The sequence below is a fragment of the Temnothorax longispinosus genome, chromosome 9, assembly GCF_030848805.1.
Source record: "Temnothorax longispinosus isolate EJ_2023e chromosome 9, Tlon_JGU_v1, whole genome shotgun sequence".
NCBI lineage: Eukaryota > Metazoa > Arthropoda > Insecta > Hymenoptera > Formicidae > Temnothorax > Temnothorax longispinosus.
Window position 1 is genome coordinate 17,093,036 of NC_092366.1, and position 23,500 is coordinate 17,116,535.

Sequence of the window (23,500 nt, forward strand, 5' to 3'; positions counted from 1 at the left end):
TTTTATCTTGGGCGACAGAGAACAAAAAACATCGCATTACGCTACGGAATTGCGAAATACGAGATAAGCGGGGAGCACACACTTCTGCACAACGCATAATGCGTAAGCATAAGAAAATTGATTGGTCCATATACATGTGCATAAGGAAATAGACCAATCAATTTTCTTACGCTTACGCATTATGCGTTGTGCAGAAGTGTGTGTCCGGGCCCATAGTCGCAAAGAGGTAAGAGCAGAAAACAAAAAGCAAAGAACACATCGTAGATCAGGCTTGAGAGTCATAAGGTGGAAAATTGAAGCGTTTCATTGCGGCCCTTGAACTTGTTCTAACGCGATAATTTATTTCATTCAAAGTTTCACATTTTTGTATCTCGCGAGCTCACGATTGACGAGAATTCGGGTTTGCGTAATGTAATATTAACAGTAAAAGTAGAAAGTGTTTTTTTTTTTTTTACAGAGTAGAGTTTACTTGTTTACTTTATTCGGCTACTACGTTAACGGTTACACGAGAGGGCGAAACATGTAAATTGGACCGGATACAAGTACGGGACGGTGTACGATGTAAAATGTAAACAAACGCGTCAGTCGTAGACACGATTCCACATTACGCGGTGGACACGTTTTCGTATATCGGTTCGAAAAGTTGAATGTCCTCTACATCGTGGAATTCCCGAGTGACGCGAGTGCATCTCGTTTCGAGACATTTCTTCTACGGCGATACGTCCGAGATCAAATTTCTGGAATAAGGCAACGTGTTCGGTTCGGCCGGATCAACTTCGACGCGCAACTCAAGTTCACCAGGTAAGAGTCGAGGTTATAGAGCGAGGAAACTGATTTATTATTATTTTTTTAATTAGTTCTTTTGAGAAAGAGTGCGAGATTTTCGTAAATTATTTGTTTAAAATTTTTATACGTGAAGTAACGTTTATATCATTTTTATTTGCGTCCCTTTGCCTTCCCATATTATCACGCGTTACCTTGTCGTACGTATCGGCGATTAAATAATAAAACTGATTTTATTTTAATTAGAATAATTATGCTAAGAACTATTTAATTTTATTCGAAGTAAGTACGTTCTTCTCTCTGGCATTGACATATGGGGTTCTATTGCGGTGTTAGCTTTCAGGGAATTTGTCATGTGCTTTATTCGTGCCGCTTTAAATGTCGAAAATAATAATTTCAATTCGAGGCCAATACGGAAATATTATATCTATTAACAGGCCAAATCGAATCGATTTGATTTATTTGTTTATCTTGTTTTCAAAAGGTTTCGGTTTTGAGCAGCAATTTCTATTTTCGGTTCGAGAGCGATACGTTGTTCACTCACCTATGCTCGTTTGTGATTTAACGTTCCGTATTTTATTTCCGAGTTTGAAGGGAAAACTTTTTAAAAATATTGGAAATGTGCAACAACCCGTGACAAACTAGCTAGAAGCTATACCGAAATCGTTCCAGTGGACAGTGCTGCTCGTTCTATGATGTATATTTTGTGAATAGAACAAAATAATTATTCTCACAATTTTATGATAATTATTTTTACTAGTCAGTTTTTTATTGTAATTATTGCAGGGTTTTGATGTATTTTGTGAATAGAACAAAATAATTGTTCTCACAATTTTATAATAATTATTTTTACTAGTCAGTTTTTTATAGTAATTAGTGCAGGTTTTGATGTATTTTGTGAATGGAACAAAATAATTGTTCTCACAATTTTGTAGTAATTATTTTTACTAGTCAGTTTTTTATAGTAATTATTGCAGATTTTTAAAATGAACTCGATCTCTTACTACTTAATCGCTGGACTATGGGCCGGTTGTTCCAACCTATTGGTAAGCTACCTGACAGTTTAAATCACATGTCTATCTTTGTCCAATGTAAAGATAAACAAAGACATACATACGATTTAACTACTAGGTAATTTAGCAATGTAGTATTATTAGAGCTTATCGTTTCATAGATAAAATTTTTGGAATTATGTTTATTACTCGCAATATGCCTGTTTATTTATACGCCTGCTTACTGTTATCATTCGTTTCATTATTCATTGTTTTAGTGCCAATTTTTATTTTGTTTGTCAGGCGTCGTTAATGTAATCTTTGAAAAAAGTAGGTACATGATAGACGTCATCTCGCCTAGGTATTTAATAGAATTAGATATAGCTCTTCAAGCAATTAAGGATGTAATCTTATCCAACGCTTGACAAAACGAACGCAAACAAACGCGCTTATTTCTGCGACTGTAAACTTTCTAAAGAAGACATTAACAATTTCGGGCCGAGCATTACTGCAATTTTTAACTTAATTTTCTGCGCTTACAGCGTGAAGTATATAAGTATAACGGGTACTTACAACTTACGAGGGCTCTGCAAGAAAACTTTACATAAAATACGATATTATGTCTTTCGACATTTTAATACGCAATAAGAATCCTTTTTTTTCTCTTATTTTTTCTTATTATTTCGTTCACGGACCAAGAAAGACCATTAACGTTTCTTCACGTAAAACTTTTTTTACACGATCGGGATAATTGGCCGTTACGGAGCTTTAAGTTATAAATTATTGACGTTCGATCACGTCGTGAATTATTAATAAATCGTAATAATAATGCAAATCTATTAAAACTACTAATGTTTAACCGCGCACTTCGGTTTTAATTGAAAAATATGGAAAAACTCTATCCGATATTTTACAGAAATAACACGTATATCAATTACTTATTACATATCGGATGTTCTATAATTTTTTCCGCCAGAATTTATTTTCGCGATAGTATTTTCACGTTAAAGCGAAAATCACGTTAACGAGATCGATCGTGAATGAGGTACATACATCCAATGTTCCGCGAAAACAAATCGGCCAAAATATCGATGGGACATTAGTCGTGTGGCGATAATTTTGCGCTGAGTAAACCTGGAACACGGGACTAGCTTGTAAGATACGTCATTCGTTGCATGTGATTCCCCGCGGGAATTCCCCTTCGAACAAGTGACATTTCCGTCCTCGGGTATTTATTAAAAATGAGGCCGCAAGATGATAAAATATACTTACACGCCAATTACACGATAATCGCTTAATTATCGTAAACGTGAAGCTCAAAAAAAAGTAGCTAAACAAAACGATCAATGTTTCGCGTATTTTTAGCTGCTTGCTAAATCTTCTATCACATCGGGAAAATTTGTCCGATAAATGATTTTTGCGCCGCGTCGGGTGACGTTGCGGTCGCAGGTTGTTCTTGTTGCGTGTAAAAACGAGAATACCGCAGAAATCGATATTTCAAATTCAAGGTTGCACTTATCAAACATGTATATAGCCTTTCCTGCGGCGTGCTATTATGTTAAACTTGCAAGCCGCGAGAAAATGCGAGTTGAATGTCGATTTTAAGTTGCAATATCTCGGCGACGTGACGGGATAGAAGTTCGATAGTTCAGTAGATCAATCCTGCGAGAAGCTCTCGCAACGAGAGCCGCCACGAAAGAGAGAGAGAGAGAGAGAGAGAGAGAGAGAGAGAGAGAGAAGCAATATAAAAGTATATATTTGTCTTGAATATTAAGAGGATGCAGAAGTTCTACGAATAATTTCGCTACATTTAATTTGTCAATAATAATTGCGTCTCCTCGTAATTATTCTTCGAAGTATATTCAAGCCTCTCATGGGGTCGTATATTACGTCGTTTGTTTGACGCATTAGATTTCCAAGGCGATGCCCAGTCTAATTTGTTTATGTGCGAAATTTGTAGCACGCGCTTTCGCTTATGTATACTCGTTACGTCAATTTTTTTTCCTCGCACTAGTACCGGAATGCGTCATAAAGTATTTTAGAGTGATCGAATTAGAGTGATCGACAGGTTCGTGATCGCGTAAATTGATCCGTGAATTTGTAGGGGTATGATGGATCATATTGAGATGAAAGTATAATACTATTTATCCATTTAAATACAGAGAAGCAGTCCCCAGTTCCGTCTTACTTAACTAACAAACAATAAGAGAAACGTAGCATGAAACGTAGGATAAAAACAAAACTATTTGTTAAATATTAAAATCGGGACTGCGTCTGCAGTCCCGATAGATAAGGAACTTTATTCTTTATTTAGTTTCAAGTCGGCTTTAGCATTAAAAACAGAATTTTACTTCCAAAGCTTAGTTAACGTCGGAAGTTATAAAATTGCGATAAAAATAATCTATCCTAATAATTAATCTTTTATAAAGATTTTGCAAATTTAAGTGAAACGTCTAGCATTTTTTGTGATAAATAAGTTAACTTTTATTTTAAAGTCTTGGGTCAGTAGTTTATTAATCTGCCGGAGTGATCAAACTTCTCAAGTATTAGAAAGCTATTTACATTTAATAATCTCTTAGCGAATAATTTTATTCAGTACTCTATTTTAAGTTCTCTCTCTTTCTCTCTTTTTTCCTTTTCTTCTCGCTTCTTGCGAAATTGTAAAGATAAAAATGAAATAGAACATTACATATCTTTATATACATTTTAAGAACATGGAATTTATATCCGGAAGTATGATCGAGAAATGAGTGAAAAAAATCAAAGGATATCCGTGGAGATCGCTCAACGTCTATATTTTTTTCGTATCTCTATATGGGTCGGTTCGATATGGATTTATTGTCGAACCGCAAAGCTCTCTGGCACCGCAGCGTGTTATCAGATTGGTAGATCAACTGAAAGCACGTGACCGATTAAAATGCCGCAAAACAACGGGATTACCTTGAAATCTCATTGCTCATGGCGCGGAGCGCGAAAAGGCATTTCTGTCCTGGGAGTCCTGGGACCAGTCACGAGGTCTCACGTCACATTTGTATAATATTGCATGAGGCAATATAAATGTTTAAGAAAGTTGAACTTACACTTGACGCAGGTATAGTAGTTCTCAACGCATATTTAGCTTTCTCTATTTTTATCAGGTTTCATTTTACATTCTTTCGTGTTTTATTTATTTTTATTTTATTCCCTTAGAAATATAGCTGTTAAAAAAAAAGTACAAAAGTTTTGAAATTCTTTAGCCGCAGACATTTTTATTGGATATCGATTATAAAAATATTGCATACTCGATTTCAAAAGTAAATTTGATTAACCATTTCTCGGTGCAACAATCAGTTTTTTATAACAATTTTTTATTATTTATTCGACCAGCCATTCTCTGTCTTTATGTCGGTTATAATTTCGGTTTTCTCTAATAATTATGTAGGTACATAAAAGGAAAATTATTTAGGAAAGATATTGTTTAAATAATATAAAATATGATATCAGAGCATTGTCTTTAAAAAAACATTGTAATGCAATGCACTCGCGCATTTTCGAGCGGATATTCCGGGACAAAATCAGAGAGAAGATTTCTCGTGTCACCTACACGTGACGATGAGGATGCGAAAAGTTTAACGTCACCGATTCGTATTGGCAAGAGCCTTTCCCCCACAATTCGTACGTCAATTTACGTCAGAAAAACTCGCTGTGACTTTCTTCGGCGTGATGACGCGAGTCAATGAGCCGTCAAACAAGTTATAAATGATCTTTTAATTGAATATCAACAGAACTGGTATTCAACATCCAAATGTTAAGTACGCGCGCATATAAAGAGCGTTAACTCGCGTGGAACCGGTGATAATTAACGATGATTTAAGAGCATTATCAGTGTTTGTGGTAATTGATTAGAGATGCGAAAAATGATAACAGAACGATCAATCATTTGGCTAATACAATGTACCGCGAAAATATATTACACCAGAGATTCTCAACTCATTTAAATATTTTGGACACTCAGTGTTTTGTGCAAGAATCATTAACTTACAAAATTCTGTAAAAAAAATACGCCTATATCTCATATTTTCCTAGGGATTAATATTGGATCCCTGGATTAATATTTTTAATTGGTTCTTAAAAATCAAGACTACTCACTTTGAGTTATCTTGATCGGTCACAAATATAAAAATTAAAAGTTTTATTACAGAATGTTAAAATAAATATTAAATTAGATTATATGTTGCAATCATATTTACACTATTATCGAGAAAAATGTAATGCGACAGAAATTATATAATTCGATGGTTAATTTAATCGGGATCTCATTGCGTAACTACCGTTTGATTGAAATTCGAATCTCTTACTCAATATCTCGGAATCTTACATCCTCCGTGTTAGTCGACGAACGATTGAGATTGTGCATTGTTAAATACTGCATCTAACAAGACGAAAATATGTTTGCTTAAAGAATCGCTCACCGCACGAGAATGCTAGTGCGTATTTAGTCGTTCGACAGTTTGCATTATCAACTAGCTTTATCAAGAGTTGTTTGCGAAATGTATACTATACACTTCGCGCATACAAACTTATCAGCGATATGATCGCCGATATTTAGTCTAATTGTCATTGTAATTGTATGTTATGTGATTGAACTTAGTGACAACATCTCGATAAGGATATCTTATCAGAATATCGATATTCAGCTTCCGATATATTAAATATTTCAAAGTAGATGTTTCGTTTTTTTACATTAGCTTGCGAATAAGTATTGAACAAGTATTGAAAAAATGCCTTATCCAAAAAATGGCTAGTATTACAGCTGAAAATAATTAGTATTTCGTCGGATATTTAATATGCAACTGCATTTTATTCTACTGCCTTTCAATGTCGACGGTCAGCTATTGTTAGATCCTGTATCGGAAACTAATAAGTATCGACACTCAGATAGGGAATCTTTATCCAAATTTAGACACTTTAGACGGTATACATCTCAAAATATCTCGATACTTCGGTAATACGAAAAATAGAGATCTATACTTGGATAATGTAAAAATAAAGTACACGTATTTTCAGATATCTATATATATTTGAATATAAACACAGTAAACAATTTGCACGGAAGTTTCCGCATTTTTCGCACCTCCACGACAGATTCTTTAAGCAGACATGTTTTTGCCTTGGATCCAGTATTTAATGACAGAGCGAGATGATGCACAATCTCGATTGTTATCATTGACTAGTGCAGATAATGGAGATATTAAAACCGGGAAAACAAGAGATTATTCTATGCAGATTATTTTATAATAATCTATCTGATTATACTCGCATTTTTCTCTCTCATGGATGCATTTTTATACATTTTATAATAAACTTTGGCTTTAATTATTGCAAAATAGATGTGCATTGAGCAGCCTCGACACCTTACAATTAAACCTTTTGCACAATGCCAGGGAATAGAAATCAGAAATCATGTATAAAGTATAAATGCAGAATAAACAGTGACACAGGCAATAGACACAGAGTTTCCGTCACGTTGGAAATTCTGTGCCTATTGCCTGTTGCCAACCAATCATAGCATTCGAATTTTTTAGGTTGTAATTAACAATTTTTTTGTTATTTCCTGTTCCTATTGCCTGTTGCCTGGCATTCTGCAAGGGGCTTAAGACTAAAAAGGAGAGAATATTGAAGAGAATATTAATCTGTTTATTTATTCAAACCGGATGAATTTGATGAAAGTTGGAAAAGCGATAATCAGCAAAGGTACAGCAACATCGATCATGTTTCCAATTAATAATAAACTCTTAATAAATTAGTAGCATTAACGACTTTCAGAAATTAAATTAACTTTCAAATGCGAAAATATCACGAAGATTCTAGCATCTCGTCTCTGCGATCGAGAAAAATGCGAACGCAGCGCGGTTAACACTTTGTAACAATTAAACATTCGGGGGGCGGGGGCACGCATCACTCGCTGTAGGCCGGAAGTGAAGACTTACGGTGCATACGGTACCCATCTTACGCAATAGTTTTAATTACAAACGTCAGCAATTAATTTCCTTCGCGAATTCGTCCGTTACTTCAACGTGTCGATATAAATATCGACCTGTTCACCCAACGCGCGCCCCCCGCGAGCGGACATCACGATGATGGATTACCCGATCGAGACGTACGATCTCCCGTGCCTCGAGGCAAGATTCAACTCGAGGGGGGCTGTCGGAAGATTTCTAACTGGTACACACACGCGAGCGCGTGGCACAGTTTTCATGCTAGAAGATTCTCGCAACGCCACGCGGAGGGCATTACACCGATAGCGCGTGATCGAATCGAATTCCCGGCAGCCCGGAATCGGAGAGTCACCACACCACGTGACGATTAGCTCGTTCACCAACAACGTCGTCGTCGTCATCGTCGTCGCGGGGGAGGCTGAGGTCGTCGCCGAGGAGGGAGAGGGAGCTCGCCCCGCGCGCGATGCGTTTAAATGGCCGGCCGCGCGTCGTCGCGAACTCAGTTTCACCATTGCGTCGCGAAAACCGGTCCGAAATCTTATATACCTGCGACATAAATCCTCGTACACGTATACGTGCATTATTCGCCGTAGATATTACCATTGCGAAAGCGGTTTTCTCATTTTCGCATTTTCGTCCCCCTTTAACGGGTAGGAAGTCAGCGGCTGGAGACCCCCGCTGGAGAGACGCCGGCATCAGATTTTCGGAAGAGAGCGAGTTTGCTCTGACAAATGCCGACGAAGACCTTAACGGGACTAGATCCGCGCAGCCCGTGATGCCTCGAAGTAGCGGAGAGGAGAATTTTCGAAATTGAAACGTGAAATTTCTTCGAAATCCCTCGGGGAACGAAGCTGACGCACTCTCTCTGCCGTTGACTCTTATTCTTCTGCTTGAGGAGACAGTCGCCGAGAGCCGAAGAACGAAAACGGATCTTCCTTAAGCCGATTACTTAGTAATCTAAGTGAGTGTAATCTTCATTAAATCCCTATTTACTTTAATCTGTTTCCAGGATTATCAGAGATCCATTGAAATAAAAACTGTTACAAAAAATATCGACGAAGGCCGTATAATTTATCAATTAAGTTTCTTTCTTTTCGAATTGAATATCTTAATTGATGACCGATAAACTGCCTAGGTAGCAGAGTGACGTCGAATGACGTATTAATAACGTTCGATCAGATTAACTATCAGATTGTAATAATTAACTGATGTGGAGATTACGGGGCAAGGAGGTCAGTTTATTAAATTAAACGCCCCAGTAGGCGTCAGCCTAATCTCCTATTAATTCCACTACCGAGCCTCGTACCAATCGCGCGTTCCGCTCGTATCGCCGCTCGACGGCTCATAGTAAATTTCTTCAATCGACCGGCACGCTGGCAATTATCTATCTGTTCGCGACGCTCGCTCGTGATGTTTTTCCCCGCGATGGAAAATCTCAGCCGAGGATCGTATTTCAGACGATAGTTTCTCGCGATTTTGCTTTCGATAAAGAAGAATACCGGCGAGCTCGCGTGTCTTCGCCTCCCGCGCCACGATAACGATCGATTCCCCCCCATCGATTTGCGCAATCTGAAATTAATCCATCCGCCTGCGGTTTATCTGAGTTTTCGGTCTCGCGGTATAATTAGGTGTAATTACGTACTCCAGTTCGTGTTCGTCTACGACTAGACCTTGGGCACGCGAGAGAGAGAGAGAGAGAGAGAGAGAGAGAGAGAGAGAGAGAGAGTGTATCATTGTCAAAGCGATATAAGCGGGCACGCGCGTTTATCAATTGATGATCTTTTCACTTGCAACCGAGCCGGCTCAACGGCTAATGCTCATTAATGCAACAAGAGCTATGAGGATATCCACTCGGGAAATCGCCGTGCTTGTCGCGGTGCACGTTTGTAAAACAAGCTCGAACACATGATTCGAAGTTTATACACTGAACTGAATTGCATTTGTTATCACGTATACATACACACGTATATACATTTTATGATATTTATTGATACATTCGCGATAATATAATCCGTATACAGATTGTGCGCGTCAAAAACATATGATACACACCCGCACATACACGCGGATCAAAATAAAATATCATTCGAAGTATCAAACAAACTGAACGAAAATATATTTATGTTGCAAGAAGTTTTTTTCGAAAACCGATAATATCGGCATTGAGCTAAAAATATAAGAAATAGAGCCCGGAACGAAAAAGACCGCTTTATCTATGTTAAACGATGTAATTTTTCTGGCAATTATTTTTTTCCATGTAATTACCGCAGTTGTTATATTTATTGCAGAAGTTCATTTCAAAAAACAATAATATCGGCATTAAGCTAAAAATAAGAGATAGTAGAACTCGGAACGAAAAAAGACCGCTTTACCTATTTTAAACGATGTAATTTTTCTGGCAATTATTTTTTTCCAACCATGTAATTACCGCAAAACAATTTTTGCACGGATGTCCTTCGTGATTAAAATCGTAAGATTATTAACGTGTAGCAATTTTAAGTTAAATGAATCATTAATATGATAAGGAACTAGTTTTGCGACATAGTTCTCTTTTTTTCATCTTTTTTTTGGCTTCGATGCTAGTGATCATTAATCATCTTCAAGTCGCGTGGGACGCGCGTGTCGGATACGCCTGCAGTGGAACAATTATATACGCGACCGCAACATCTTGATGTTTTATGCAAAAAAAAACTGCAAACGTTTTATTACCTATTATAAATGTCATAAGTTTTTATCTTAGAAAACCCGCAATATATCACTCAAAAATGTTTAAAACGTTCAATTCTGAAATGTGATGATTTCTTGTTCACCAAAAGGTGATGAGAGGCACGAAATAAATCTTCCCATAATTTTTTAATAATTTAGAAACCGAATTAACCAATAAAATATTCTATAATTCCGTTAATTTGAAACAATTTGAAAATAATGAAATAGAAAGAATTAAAATATTTATTTAAATAATATATATTAATAAAATTAAAACGTTCTCTAATTTTGTATCTTGCTGGAAATAAGTATATATCGTTGTTTAACTTAAAATCTCTTAAATTGCATGCACGTGTCATTCTCGTTTCGTTATTCCATTTTTATTGGATGATGATTCAACCGCACGAGGAGATATCTTTACATTTATTTCCTCTTAAGACCGCGTGCTGACGTTTATTAAAGCATGTAAACGTATTATAACGTGACTCATATAAATCTCAGACGAACTATGCGTGTGATCAGCGCTCGAGGAGATCACAAGATTATCTGGTTCATTGCCCAATGTTTACGATATTTGAACAGATTGTCACTAGTCTACGGGTAATCGCCGTGCAATAAAAAGTACGCGAGTCGAAAAATTTCTCGTAGTCATCATCGCCGAGAAACTCATATACCGTCGCGTTGGCATGGCACAAAATCGCGGAATAGGCTTTTAATTCCCTTATCGTTTTCATTTTGCTTTCATTTGCAAGCAAACGTCGCGGTATTGGCGAAACAATCAGACGAAATGACGCCAGTCAATCGAACCCACTTGTAGTAATTGCTACTTCTAACAGTGAATTACGCCGGCTCTATCGAAGATCAAACGCCGACTCTGGTGTTCGTCGGCACGTCGTCGTGCACTTTGTGCGCGCGTGAGACGACATATTTTATTTCAGTTTTAGATTCGGACACGTTCGCTCGAAGGCACCTATATATCACGCCGAACGAATGCCAATTTCAACTGATAAGCTTTAATCCGTCGTAATAAAATCCGTCGCGAGTGATAAAGAAAGTACTCGACGGGAGCTCAATCTTAAGTTGTGATAAAAAAGTTTATTTTTTTTTTTTCGACTTACGCGAAGTCTGTTAAGGACGTAGAAATGTTAAGAATTACACAAAATTTCAAGATATAAATTCTTTTATAAATATAATATCAGCATGTAAATTTAAAAAATTTTTTTACCGGTTAATTTTTGAGAACATTTCTTCTAGCAAAAAGTCACGATTTTTTAACGTCACTTTTACACCACACAATAAAAGTTTTATCGCGTAATCTTGTATGTGCATTTTATACTACGAAGCACTTAACCAACGTATACTTGAGATGTGACAAGAAGTCTATATCTATTTTCTATTTCCATTGTCCCATTTAAGTAAATGTCAATTAAATACACATTTTGATATCGATTTATTACTGCGGTTCTGCTGCAGTGCAATTTAATATTGCAAGACCATGTGATCATATTTTTCAAATCTTTGAAGATACTTTTAGTATCATTTTTTCTACATTAAACATAAATTTAAATTACATAAATTTTTAACATTTTTAATAAGTATTTTTGTTAATAATTGATGTGCAGCATCGAGACTGCCATTAGAACCTATTAAAAAATCTTCAACTTTGTTATAAACATTCTCGAAAACTAACCAGTGAAAAAATTTAAAGAAATTCATATGCTGAGATTATTTATAAGAAAGCTTGAGTTCTAAATTTTACGCAATTCTAATTCCTCGTCGCCTTCGTTATTATCTAATTAGAAATAAAAGAGATAAACGTAACTCTTGGAAATAAATTTAAATACGCACGAAACTTAGACCTTAAATATGCACGAAGTTTAATTAATTCTTGATTAATTGTAGACGTTAAAATTATCTCTATAAAAGTCACGTCTTCTCTAATTAAAGTGTTACATATTTCTTATATTTTATTATACGTTATTTGCCGCATATCGAGCGCTATTATCTAATTAGCAATGATGTCCAATGTGTAACGTATGTATATAAAAAGAATCGCTCGAAAAAGACTTAAATTAATCAAATTTCATATGTGATTACAATCGAGTCAATATTGGTGAAATGTGAAATCAAACGTAAATACGAATGAACTGCAAAAATTCGTCTAGGATCATCAATTTCGGACTGCCGCGAACCGAGCAGGAAAGTATGTCAATAAAATTAGTCACCTGATTATACTTATTGCTTTGTTGTCTAATTGCAATGATTGATGCAGAATTGTGCTTGCGCATGTCGCGCGCTTACGCAATGCGGCTTCAATATCAAAAGCATACCTCGAGTGAGGATTCACACGGATTATCTTCCGTGTGCTATCATCACGAGGCATTGCGCATTATCAGGGGAAAAAATCTTCTCCAAATAAGATTTAAACAAGATCAAAATTAAACCCACGAAAATTAGAGCCAAGCGCTACGAATAAGTCGCGGAAGAAAAACCGAGCGAGCGAGCGAGCCGCGCAAACGTTTCGGCAGATCCGCGCGCTGAGTATCTCTCAAAATTAAACGCCCGTAAATCGCGGAATTGTAATTTCCCTACGGCTCTGAAATGAATGGACGAAAGTTTTCGCTTTAATTTTCAATAAAGGAGAAACAAGCGCGATGTTCCCGCGGGACCGCCGCGCGCGCGAATTCGCGTAAACTGCTCGTACTGGGCCGCGCGAGGCAATATCGATCCCCGCAGGTTCTGTGGGGAGTACAAGATTTTAAAAGTTATGAAACCCCGGGTGTCTTACATAAAATAGAGACACTAGTTGTTACGATAACCACACGAGCTCACGTAACCCAGCCGGCCTGCATTTGGGGGCTGCGCCCGCGACGCGCTTAAGCGACGCTTTTAGCGTATAAGAGGAACCCGGCAATCCCGCAATGAGAAAAAAGAGACTCTTAGTCGGATAACACTCCTGACAACATCGGGTTACTTTGGCGAACGCCAAAAAAAACTTTAACATAACTGATACAACTGAACTAATATTTGTAATTATATTATAAGTATATCTGTTGCTGAATTAACATGTATCTAATTACAGATGCTATTATTACAATATTGTTAATTATAATAGCTGTTGTTTATAATATTAATTATAACAGCTATTGATTTCGGTTAACTCGACATTTTTCGCTCAGACAGAAACAGTCATCGCTTTCGCGGTTTACTTGCGGCATAACAAGCAGATCTCCTCGTTGCGATTCTCTCGCGACAGAATTTGCTCCGCGAGTGTCGCGGCGACGGATCACGTCTAATCTAATCATCTCATTTATGATATAGTGATATAATATTTTCATAATGTATTTTTCCTATAATGGATAAGGTGGGTTAAAGACATCCTCGTGACAATGTCGCCTTGACTGCAATTAGTACTTGGTTCACGGCCAAGTTTAATAGACCGATCGTGGTGTCTTCCACTTCGCGAATATCGTCTCTCCAATTGTTTTAACTAACGATGACTAGAGTATCGCGATCGCGTTGTCACATGTTATTAATCTAATCGCCAATCGAAAGCTCGGGATATTTTTAATTCTTCGAAACGCGAACGTTTCTTCTTTTATGAAATTATCCTCTTTTCTCTCCATCTCTGCATCTCATTTGATCTTTTTCTATATGTTTTTTGCAAAGAATATAAAATATCCTGTTGTGCAGATTATTTCGCAGTAGATCATTTTATTTTAAATAGCGTTTGCGAATAGAAAATTTCGATCGTCTCTCGTTGATTTGACCTCGTATTAATTTTGATATTTCACGTTTTCAGAATGAAAGACAATAGCAGCTCGGACAGCAGGCAGGGCCTGGAGGGCTACGTGAATCACGGCTTAACCGGATCCACCAACAACGTGGATCTCATTCATTCGTTTCAATCTCTTCACACATCGCACGGAAACCACCGCGACATACAAGGCTCTTCAGATTTCATCTGTAAGTTCTAAACGTACAGCGCAAAAGGTTGATACTTGATACGAAATCGTATATTAATATTTTTCGCTGAGCTGCATGCAGAGCGCTCGGGAAAAAATTTTCCATACATTTTATATATATGAAATATGTCCATATATGTTTCCTCTCTTTTGTATAATCTTTGAACGTATATACAAGAAAAATAATTAGAAAAAGAATTAAAAAATAATTAAAAAAATTATTCTTGCATTATATAAACTAACAGATATTATATAAAAAGAAATACAAAACATAATGAAGATATATTTTGTATATAATTATATGTGAAAAATTATTTCCCGGATGGATACGCGCAGGGGAACACTGTATAAACATAAGTTCTATTCATCGTCGTATTTTAAAGCATAATTTACTTCTCGCACGCGGCGAGGATGCCACAAAAGTGAGTACCTATCGTAAAATTCCACGACTGTTCGGGCAAGCATCTAACAGCGACTCGTGTTACGAAATCGGCCGAGATCTTGCGTGTGTTTGATACTTTAAGTATTTTCACGAGGGTGATAATGATATACGAAGTCTCGTGTTTAAACTTAATTTGATAGAGATAATTTAAATTGTCCGTCCTACGTTACCGCAGTTACGTCATCTTGAAACATAAAACAACAAGATGCGGGCGCAGATATACTTGAAATTATCAAATGCAGAAGATTTCGGAATTTTTCAATTCAATTTTACACAACGACGTATAATAGAAACGACGATAACTATAGTTTCTGATCTGATTACATCTTCATGTAAATTTATTGATATCGATCGTCACGTTACGAAACTTCGGCTTCACGCCACGGCCCCAATTTATTCGGCGGAGATAAGGACTCTTGCTTCACAATTGCATCGTATTTAATAGTCATTGATTAAAAAAAAAACGACCTCTGATAAAATTCCACATTGATAATTTTTCAAGTTGGAGATGATAACAGTTGATTCAATTTCAATAAACGGTTTGATAAAAGTATTACAAAATATTACAAATAATCAAGATAAGGAAATAGAAAAGATAAATTGTTGTATAAAAATGTTTTATATATTCTAATATTCAGCGAGTTTATTCTCCATATATTAGAATGCATTATTAATCACTGCTGACCCACGTTAAACTTTTCCGCTCAAGCTGTTAAATATTTTATTCTTTGGTTATTAATAAGTATTTTTATATTAAATGTTAGTATTAAGTATAAATGTTCAATAAAAACATGGGCTTTGTTTTGTATTTTGTACTTTTTTTTTATAATAATAATAATTTGTTTACGTTTGTAATTATTATGAAACACAATTTATTTAACAACTATAATGAACATACTGCATGATTCACCTGGTGATCCACGCGATATGGGCAATCTGGCACGGAACGTGTTAATCTTTCCATCATTTTATTTCCGGATAAAAAAAATGTCATATAATTAAAATTTATAGTCTGGCACAAAACGTGTTAATCTTTCTATCATTTTATTTCTCGGTAAAAAAAAGTGTCATATAATCCACCCATTGCGCATCGCGCTCGTATAAAAGTAATAAAACAAATAATTAAAAAATTATCTTACTTTCGGGAGTTGCTGCATTATCGAAACTGCATAATCAAAGCGCCTGATGACATTAATGCATGCAAGATCACGGCAATGTGCCTTCACGTCGCCAATGATTTCATTCCGCGGAACTGGTTCGCCTTCCTTGACGCCGGCGAACGAAAAATCGGCCTTCTGAGGAGTACATAATGTTTTTAGAAATTTACATCTCAGCCTATATGTATACGCGGTAGCATATATTTTTTTCCCCTTTTTCTTTTCACGTGCCTGTATTCGCCAAGATAATAAATTCAAGTGTCGGCGCTGTCTGTACAAGAGTACTCCGTCCTTGTTACCGTGCTTGTCACCGTTGCATTTTCGCGTGCACGATATTATTTATGGGCTGGTGGGCCGCGTATATGATACGACAGACGCGAATCCCCGTGTTAAAAGTACATGGTCACGGTGAAGTTTGGCCAGCTGGTTTTTGCAGATCGTTCTTATTTGCGTTATAAGTGGGTCAAAAAATTATATACGATCGAAATGACTGACAAATAAGTGAGAAGGGACTGAAAACAATTTGCACTCAGTCATCGCAATCATTTAAGATGAATCATGCATTTTTAAACCGAATAAATCTTATAAAACTCGAAAAAAATAATAATATCGGAAACGTGTTTAAATCAATAGATTATAAAAATTGACAAGTGAAAAATTACGACTGAACTTACAAGACTCTTTATAAAATGAATTTTCACGCGATATATATCTGAGAAATATAAATAAATAAAGGGTTGAATTTATATATTATATAATAGGAACTAAAATTAAGGATAACGTAAATTTTTATGCTATTATATTCATATTATAAAATTATTTGCCGTGTGCCACCAGTGATCGAAGAGCCGGGGGATGACGAGGTCAAGCAGAAGGAAGGCCTCCTGACATCGGCGTTGGAGCACGCGAGGCGGCGTGCCAGGGCCATATGCACGAAGAAAACCCTTTACAAGAGGCTGCCGGTCCTGAACTGGCTGCCAAGGTACAACGCTCAAGATGCGCTCGGTGATCTGGTGGCCGGGATCACCGTGGGCCTCACCGTCATTCCTCAGTCGCTGGCATACTCGAACGTCGCCGGTTTACCGCCGCAGGTACATAAACTAGCGACGAGACGTTTATCGCTCGCGCAATGACTTACGGAGATTTACATAAGAATTGCGACGAGATTACGTTAGTACGTTTGCACGTTTGGCCAAATGTTCTTTTCACTTAACTTAATTAATAGAAAAGGAAGAACGAAATCGAGGTCTTAAAAGAAGAGTATGAAGATTCTTATACTAATTTGCAAGAGATACGAAATAAATAATGGCTGTGTCTTTTAATTAATTGCAGATAGATTTAATTTGATAAAATTTTAGTTGCTTACAAAGATTGATATTGAAAAGCGATAGATGATAACTAGGCTGGACTTTTTTAAGAAAAAAAAATGACCGGTTTTATATTTTTTTTTACATACCTTTTTTAGATACGGATGTATATCAATCTTTTGTTTCAGTATGGTTTATACGGCAGTTTCCTGGGTTGTTTCATCTACGTGATTTTCGGGTCCTGCAAGGACATACCCATGGGCCCCACTGCCATAATATCTTTGTTAACTTATCAAACAGTGTCTCATTTGGACGCTCCGGTGCCGCATGCGATTCTATTGTGCTTTCTGGCCGGAATCGTGGAATTAATAATGGGTATATTCGGTCTCGGTAAGTCGTTTTCAGCAATTTATCAAGATTAATTTAATTTGAGAGATCGTAAAACACCTCGGTATTTTTAAAAGAGCCCGTCGTTGAATATGAAATTGCATAAAAAGAGCGAGGCGAATTAATTATTTGACGTGAATTAAAAACATTAAAAGGTTTTACTTAAACTAACTCCATAATTAATAATTTTGAAAAATTAAATTTAACATTAAGAGTATCAAGTAGTGCTTTAGTTGAATTTTTTAATATTTTCAAACGTGAGATAAAATACATTTTCTCATTCTATTTAATATTAAAATTAATTTCTCCTTCAAATCCCGTTTTTATCGTGTGAAAACTTGAGATCATATATTTCGTTGTTTTCTGTTTTTTAGGATTTCTAATAGATTTCGTGTCCGGACCGGTAAGCTCCGGGTTCACGTCGGCGGTGGCTTTGATAATTGTCACGTCGCAAGTCAAAGACCTCCTCGGTATTCCTGCAAAGGGCTCTCAATTTATCGAGATGTGGCGGAGTATCGGTGGACTGATACATCAGACATCCGCCTGGGACGCTACTCTTGGAGCATCCTGCATAGCGCTGCTATTAATTCTGAGGGTAATTATTCGATACGGCATTACGAGAAATGTATATATTGCGAGAAATTATTAAAATCCTCTCGCAACGTGACGTAAATATTTAAATTTAAATCAAGCGATTTAGATATTGCACGTGTAGAATATAAATTTAATGCAGAGCGAGCATCTCGTTTAAAACGCGAACGGAAATAAATTATAGCTTTATTTTAAATAAATATTTGTGATAACTTTGAGAGAGAAAGCGATTAAAATTATTAACGGGAAACACTTAATTAACGATAAAAGCGATTTAATATTAATATTATTGCAATAAAATAATAATTTTACGTGTGATTGCAGTTATTAGCCTCATGCAAAATCGGCCCGAAAAAGGAGGAGCATCATACTACCAAACATCGAGTCGTGAATAAAATCATCTGGCTGATCGGCACCTCACGAAATGCACTCCTAGTAGTAATTTGCGGTTTACTGGGCTGGAGTTTTCAAAATAACTCGCCTGTCAGATTGATTGGTATGCAACGCAAATAAAATCTGTTTTTTTCGAAAAAACCCGACCGCAAAATAAACTTTTATCAAAAATAACAGGCACATCACATCGTAACATGACATAAATAAATGCAAAATTTCTGAAAAAAGAGAAATTTTGATTATGAATTGTAGTGAGATAAAATGTATACAAAATTTATTTTGATTGCATGTATATTGTTGAAAGAGAAATTGTTATTAAATCTTAATAAATCATAAGATTCGAATATCCGATAGAGTGTCTTAAAAGTAAAATTTCTTATTTCAGGCCACATACCGGGAGGTATGCCTGCTGTACAAGTTCCGCCATTCGGATTCGCCAACGATGACAATACGACGGTCACGTTTATCGAGATGCTCGGTAATCTGGGCAGCGGCATTGTCGTAATACCGCTCATCTCTCTAATGGAAGACATCGCTATCTGCAAGGCCTTTGGTAAGCAAGCCTCAGAAAGTTGCGTGTTCCGCCGCGTAATTTCGCATTGAGAACTGACCCGAACTTTTATCGCGAAGGGCCGACATTTATCCTTTTATCCCAATGTGATCGAATTGCTTGGAACTTCTCGTTTAGAACGATTATTTATTGCATTTTTACAGCTAACGGAAAATCGGTGGACGCCACGCAGGAGCTGATAGCAATCGGTATATCGAATATCGGAAATTCCTTCATGCAAGCTTTCCCGGGCACGGGATCCCTCAGCAGGAGCGCGGTGAACAACGCTTCCGGTGTCAGGACGCCGTTCGGCGGCGTTTATACTGGTGAGTTCCGTTCGTGGCTTCTCCGCAAATCAATTGTTGCATCCATTTATCCTGCAGAGTTGGAAAGTTGAAAGTGGAGAAAAATCGGGAGAATGATATCTTGCAAAGATTTCCTGCGCTCTCGCTAAATTTCTTCGATAATATAGAATTCGCGCAGAAGCAAGTCTTTTGTTAACCCTTTAAGGACGAGTATCTTAAACGAGCCTTATCCTGCAGAACACAAAAAGAGGAAAAATAAATTATTTGTGCAAATTAAATTTTAATCAGAGTTGGAATTTTTTATAAAAAAATTATGTAAATTTAAACTTTATTTTATTATTGGAATGTAATATTATAACAGTATTAAAACAGCAAATACTAATTGTAACTCTTTCGTAGCATGTCAACATCTTAATTTGTTTATTTTTTAATTTATTTGATTGTGCTGATGAAAACTAAGTACTTATAGTAACAATCTGGAATTTCAGGTGTGCTGGTAATTTTAGCCCTGCTATTCCTCACCCCGTACTTCAGTTTCATTCCACGCGCCACTCTGGCGGCTATCATTATCGCCGCGGTCATCTTCATGGTCGAAGTCAAAGTGGTGAAGCCGATGTGGAGGACGAAAAGTAAGAGCGCACATACCTCTCACAAGATACCAGATAAATTTGCGATACGCCACGAAATTAACTTGTTCCTCCTTCTCGCAGAATCCGACCTCATCCCGGGGCTGGGAACGTTTATCGCGTGTTTGGTGCTGCAATTGGAGATCGGCATCCTCTGCGGTGTCGGGATAAATATTCTCTTCATCCTGTATCACGCCGCCAGGCCGAAAATATCCGTGGAGAAACTCAAGGTAATTATTGATTTGCTTGAAATATGAAATCGATTTCTCATTCGCGAGCGTTTGCCTTAACTCTTCAATTTTTCATACTGCTCTTTATTCAAGCTCGTATTCTTTACGGATTTGAGTGATACGCTGTTAAATTCATGTAGTATTAAATTACACTCAATTTGAGTCATTATTTTTAACCATTCCTATAGGTCACCGCTGCTCCCATTCAATATGTCGTTAATTTAACTAAATCAATTGAGTTGAAATAATAGTTGCTTTCCATTTACATCAAAATTAATATAATTCTCACTTGTGATGTCATTCTGTCTTTATTATTCATTAATTCCCAAAAAGGATATAGAACGACGTCACAAGTGAGAATTATCTGAGTTTTGATGTAAATGGAAAGCACCTAATACTGTTTTGCGTTAAAATAATAAATCTTGGCACACATGGTGGTTAAAAATAACAAAATATTATTTAACTCAAGGCTTATTTGTTTAAATTTCATCCTTTAAATATTTAACAGTGTGTCTTTCGGCGTGATAATACCCATTTTTATTTTATTTTCTTTCGTCCGACAGACTCTTCACGGTATCGAGTACTTAATGCTGACGCCGGATCGTTGCTTGATCTTCCCGTCGGTGGACTACGTTCGCAATTTGGTAACCAAGTACAGCCGACGCGCCGAGAGCGTCGCGACGCCTGTAGTGATCGACTGTTCGCATATCTACGGTGCGGACTTCACGGCCGCCACGGTCATCGAGATCCTGACGAAGGACTTCGCCAAGAGGGGCCAGCCGCTCTTCTTCTACAATCTGAAGCCGTCGGTATACGCCGTCTTCGAGGGCGTCGAACCCACGGATTTCGTCGTCTACTACAATCAGGAAACGTTGGACGATCTACTGAAGGAGAAGGGCTACATGAAGTAGATGAAATGGAAGTCTTACGGCACGGTCGAAATATTGCTTCCGATCGTAAAAGGTGCATTCGTACTTTCATACCATGTTCCTCGAGGCTGTTATCCGGATGCGACAGCCGGTTACCAAATACGCGAGAATTGGGAGACTTTTATAATTCCGATTCTTTGACGCGGTCGACTGGACTGCGAGGCAGCCCGTACGTGAATCTCTTCAAATCCAATCGTCATGAAAACGAAATTTTACGAAGCAACTTGTGTATTTATTACGTCGTCGTCAGTTCGGCGGTATCTCGCGACTTGAAGTTCCAAATAACAACGAAAGCGACGATAGAATGACGTAGAAGGTATCATCGACCGTAACGACAATGCCTGAAAGTTCAACTTTAAATCCTCGTTTAGGATCTAGGCGAAAAAATACTGGCGAAATCTTGATTCGCGCGGGTAGCGGAAGCAATCGGAGAAGGCAGAGAAAAGTTGAAGCATATATAAATACATGTATATATGTCGAATAGATTTCAAATATCTCGGTATATGTATATAATATACATGTATACTGTTATGTATCTCGAAGAGGGAGAGATATTATATGTAGAAGTGCAGCTTGGAAGTATCCTGTACGACAGGAAATTCCGGGAGCGACTGGGAAACGTCTGAAAAATTAAAATGCGGCTTAAAAAGGCGCCTTTTAGACATCTCAAATATCTCTATAGATCCTCGTTCAAATTCTTGTCTCGTCCAAGTATTTATTTAACTCCGTGATGAAGCGGGAACATCTGCGTAACGTTCCAATCGATATCACTCAGCGTTCTCGTATTTAAACCCCTTACGCTGTTTGAGATTCGCGGCAGGAAGAAGTTTCCATTGTACATTTTTATACGTCTACTGCTTTATGCAAAGTAGCACCCCCTGTATTCTAGGAACGCGTGTACATATAAGTAAAATAAGTTCGAACAATACTGTGATAATTTTATAAACAACCTAAGGAGAACAGGAAGTCAAAATGATGTCAATTTGACGTCATATTGACCAAATTTACGTTACTTTTATATCAATATGACGGCAAAATGATGTCACTTTGACTGCGATGTGTTCCTTGAGTAATGTCTGGCGGAGAGATATTCGGCGGATCGTAGATTCCGTCGTGACGCTTGTTACGGGAATATGATAGATCTCTCGTGAATTTTAAAAAAACGTTTATTGCATCGACGACGCGTGCTTCATCTCACGCGTCGACCAAAAATTTCGCAAAACGCAACTAATTTATAATATTCCTGATTGGTAAAAGAAAAACGTTTTTTCTATTATATGACTGCATGGTTTAACAAAAAAAATTTTTAGCAAACGCTGTATGGTGTAAAAAATAGTATTAATTATACATATATCTATATTTTGTAATAATAATTGTAAAGATAATTTTAATTTTAATATTATTATTAAAACTGTAACAGCGTTATATGAGAGCTTACAATTTAATTTTAAGTAAATTAAACAAACAGGGTTTTAAGCGATGCGGTAATATAATAGCAAAAGCAAAAGTTGTTGCGTTCTTTCGGCAGCGAGATGGGCTCTCGTATCGCTGAAAGATGGATTTAATGCGGCGTGCTACTCCGGCGAGATAATGCCGATATTAATCTGCAGAGAAATATTATGCTGCAACTATGCGTAATTACGTTACATAAAACAAGATTATAGAATCCTGTGGTAAATTACTTAATAGCGTCTGCATCTGTGCTATCGTGGATAAGCTTCGTCCACTCGATATAGACTTACAAGCGGTAAGTCTGTATATAATTGAACAATGTATATAAATTGCAATAGTTTGTTTTATATCCTGCATATGTATATAATATATTATACATGTCAATTAATATGTAATTATTATGTAATCGTGTATTAATTTGTTTCCAGTCATTTCCAGTCTCCAACCCTTACAGAAATTTAATACTGTAAGTGATTATTTGGCTAGTGATTAATTACTTATTTTGAGTATTAAAAGTACTGTTTTTAATGATTTTAATACTCAAAATAAGTAATTAATTACTAGCCAAATAATCACAGTATTAAATTTCTATAAGGGAACGTAAAGAAAGAACGCAATTAGCTTCGAAACAATCTTCTCAAAATCAGTGACGCATATATTTATTGTAAAAAAAACACGTCTCACACAGTCGCAATTAAGTCAGAGAT

General features: G+C 36.8%; 1 protein-coding gene across 2 annotated transcripts; it reads left to right on the top strand.

The window, feature by feature from the left end:
• The first annotated feature begins 241 nt into the window (after positions 1–241).
• Esp (Epidermal stripes and patches) lies at positions 242–23,194 on the top strand. Of its 2 annotated transcripts, XM_071788111.1 has the most exons (12): positions 242–801; positions 14,262–14,425; positions 14,808–14,846; positions 16,861–17,114; positions 17,519–17,720; positions 18,092–18,312; positions 18,633–18,804; positions 19,087–19,254; positions 19,416–19,577; positions 20,045–20,185; positions 20,267–20,412; positions 20,976–23,194. In XM_071788111.1, coding segments are annotated over exons 3-12 (1,815 nt in total). In that variant the 5' UTR covers positions 242–801; positions 14,262–14,425; positions 14,808–14,845; the 3' UTR covers positions 21,324–23,194. The 2 variants fall into 2 exon arrangements, with proteins under 2 accessions (XP_071644212.1, XP_071644211.1); XM_071788110.1 differs by lacking the exon at positions 14,808–14,846.
• The last annotated feature ends 306 nt before the right edge of the window (positions 23,195–23,500 follow it).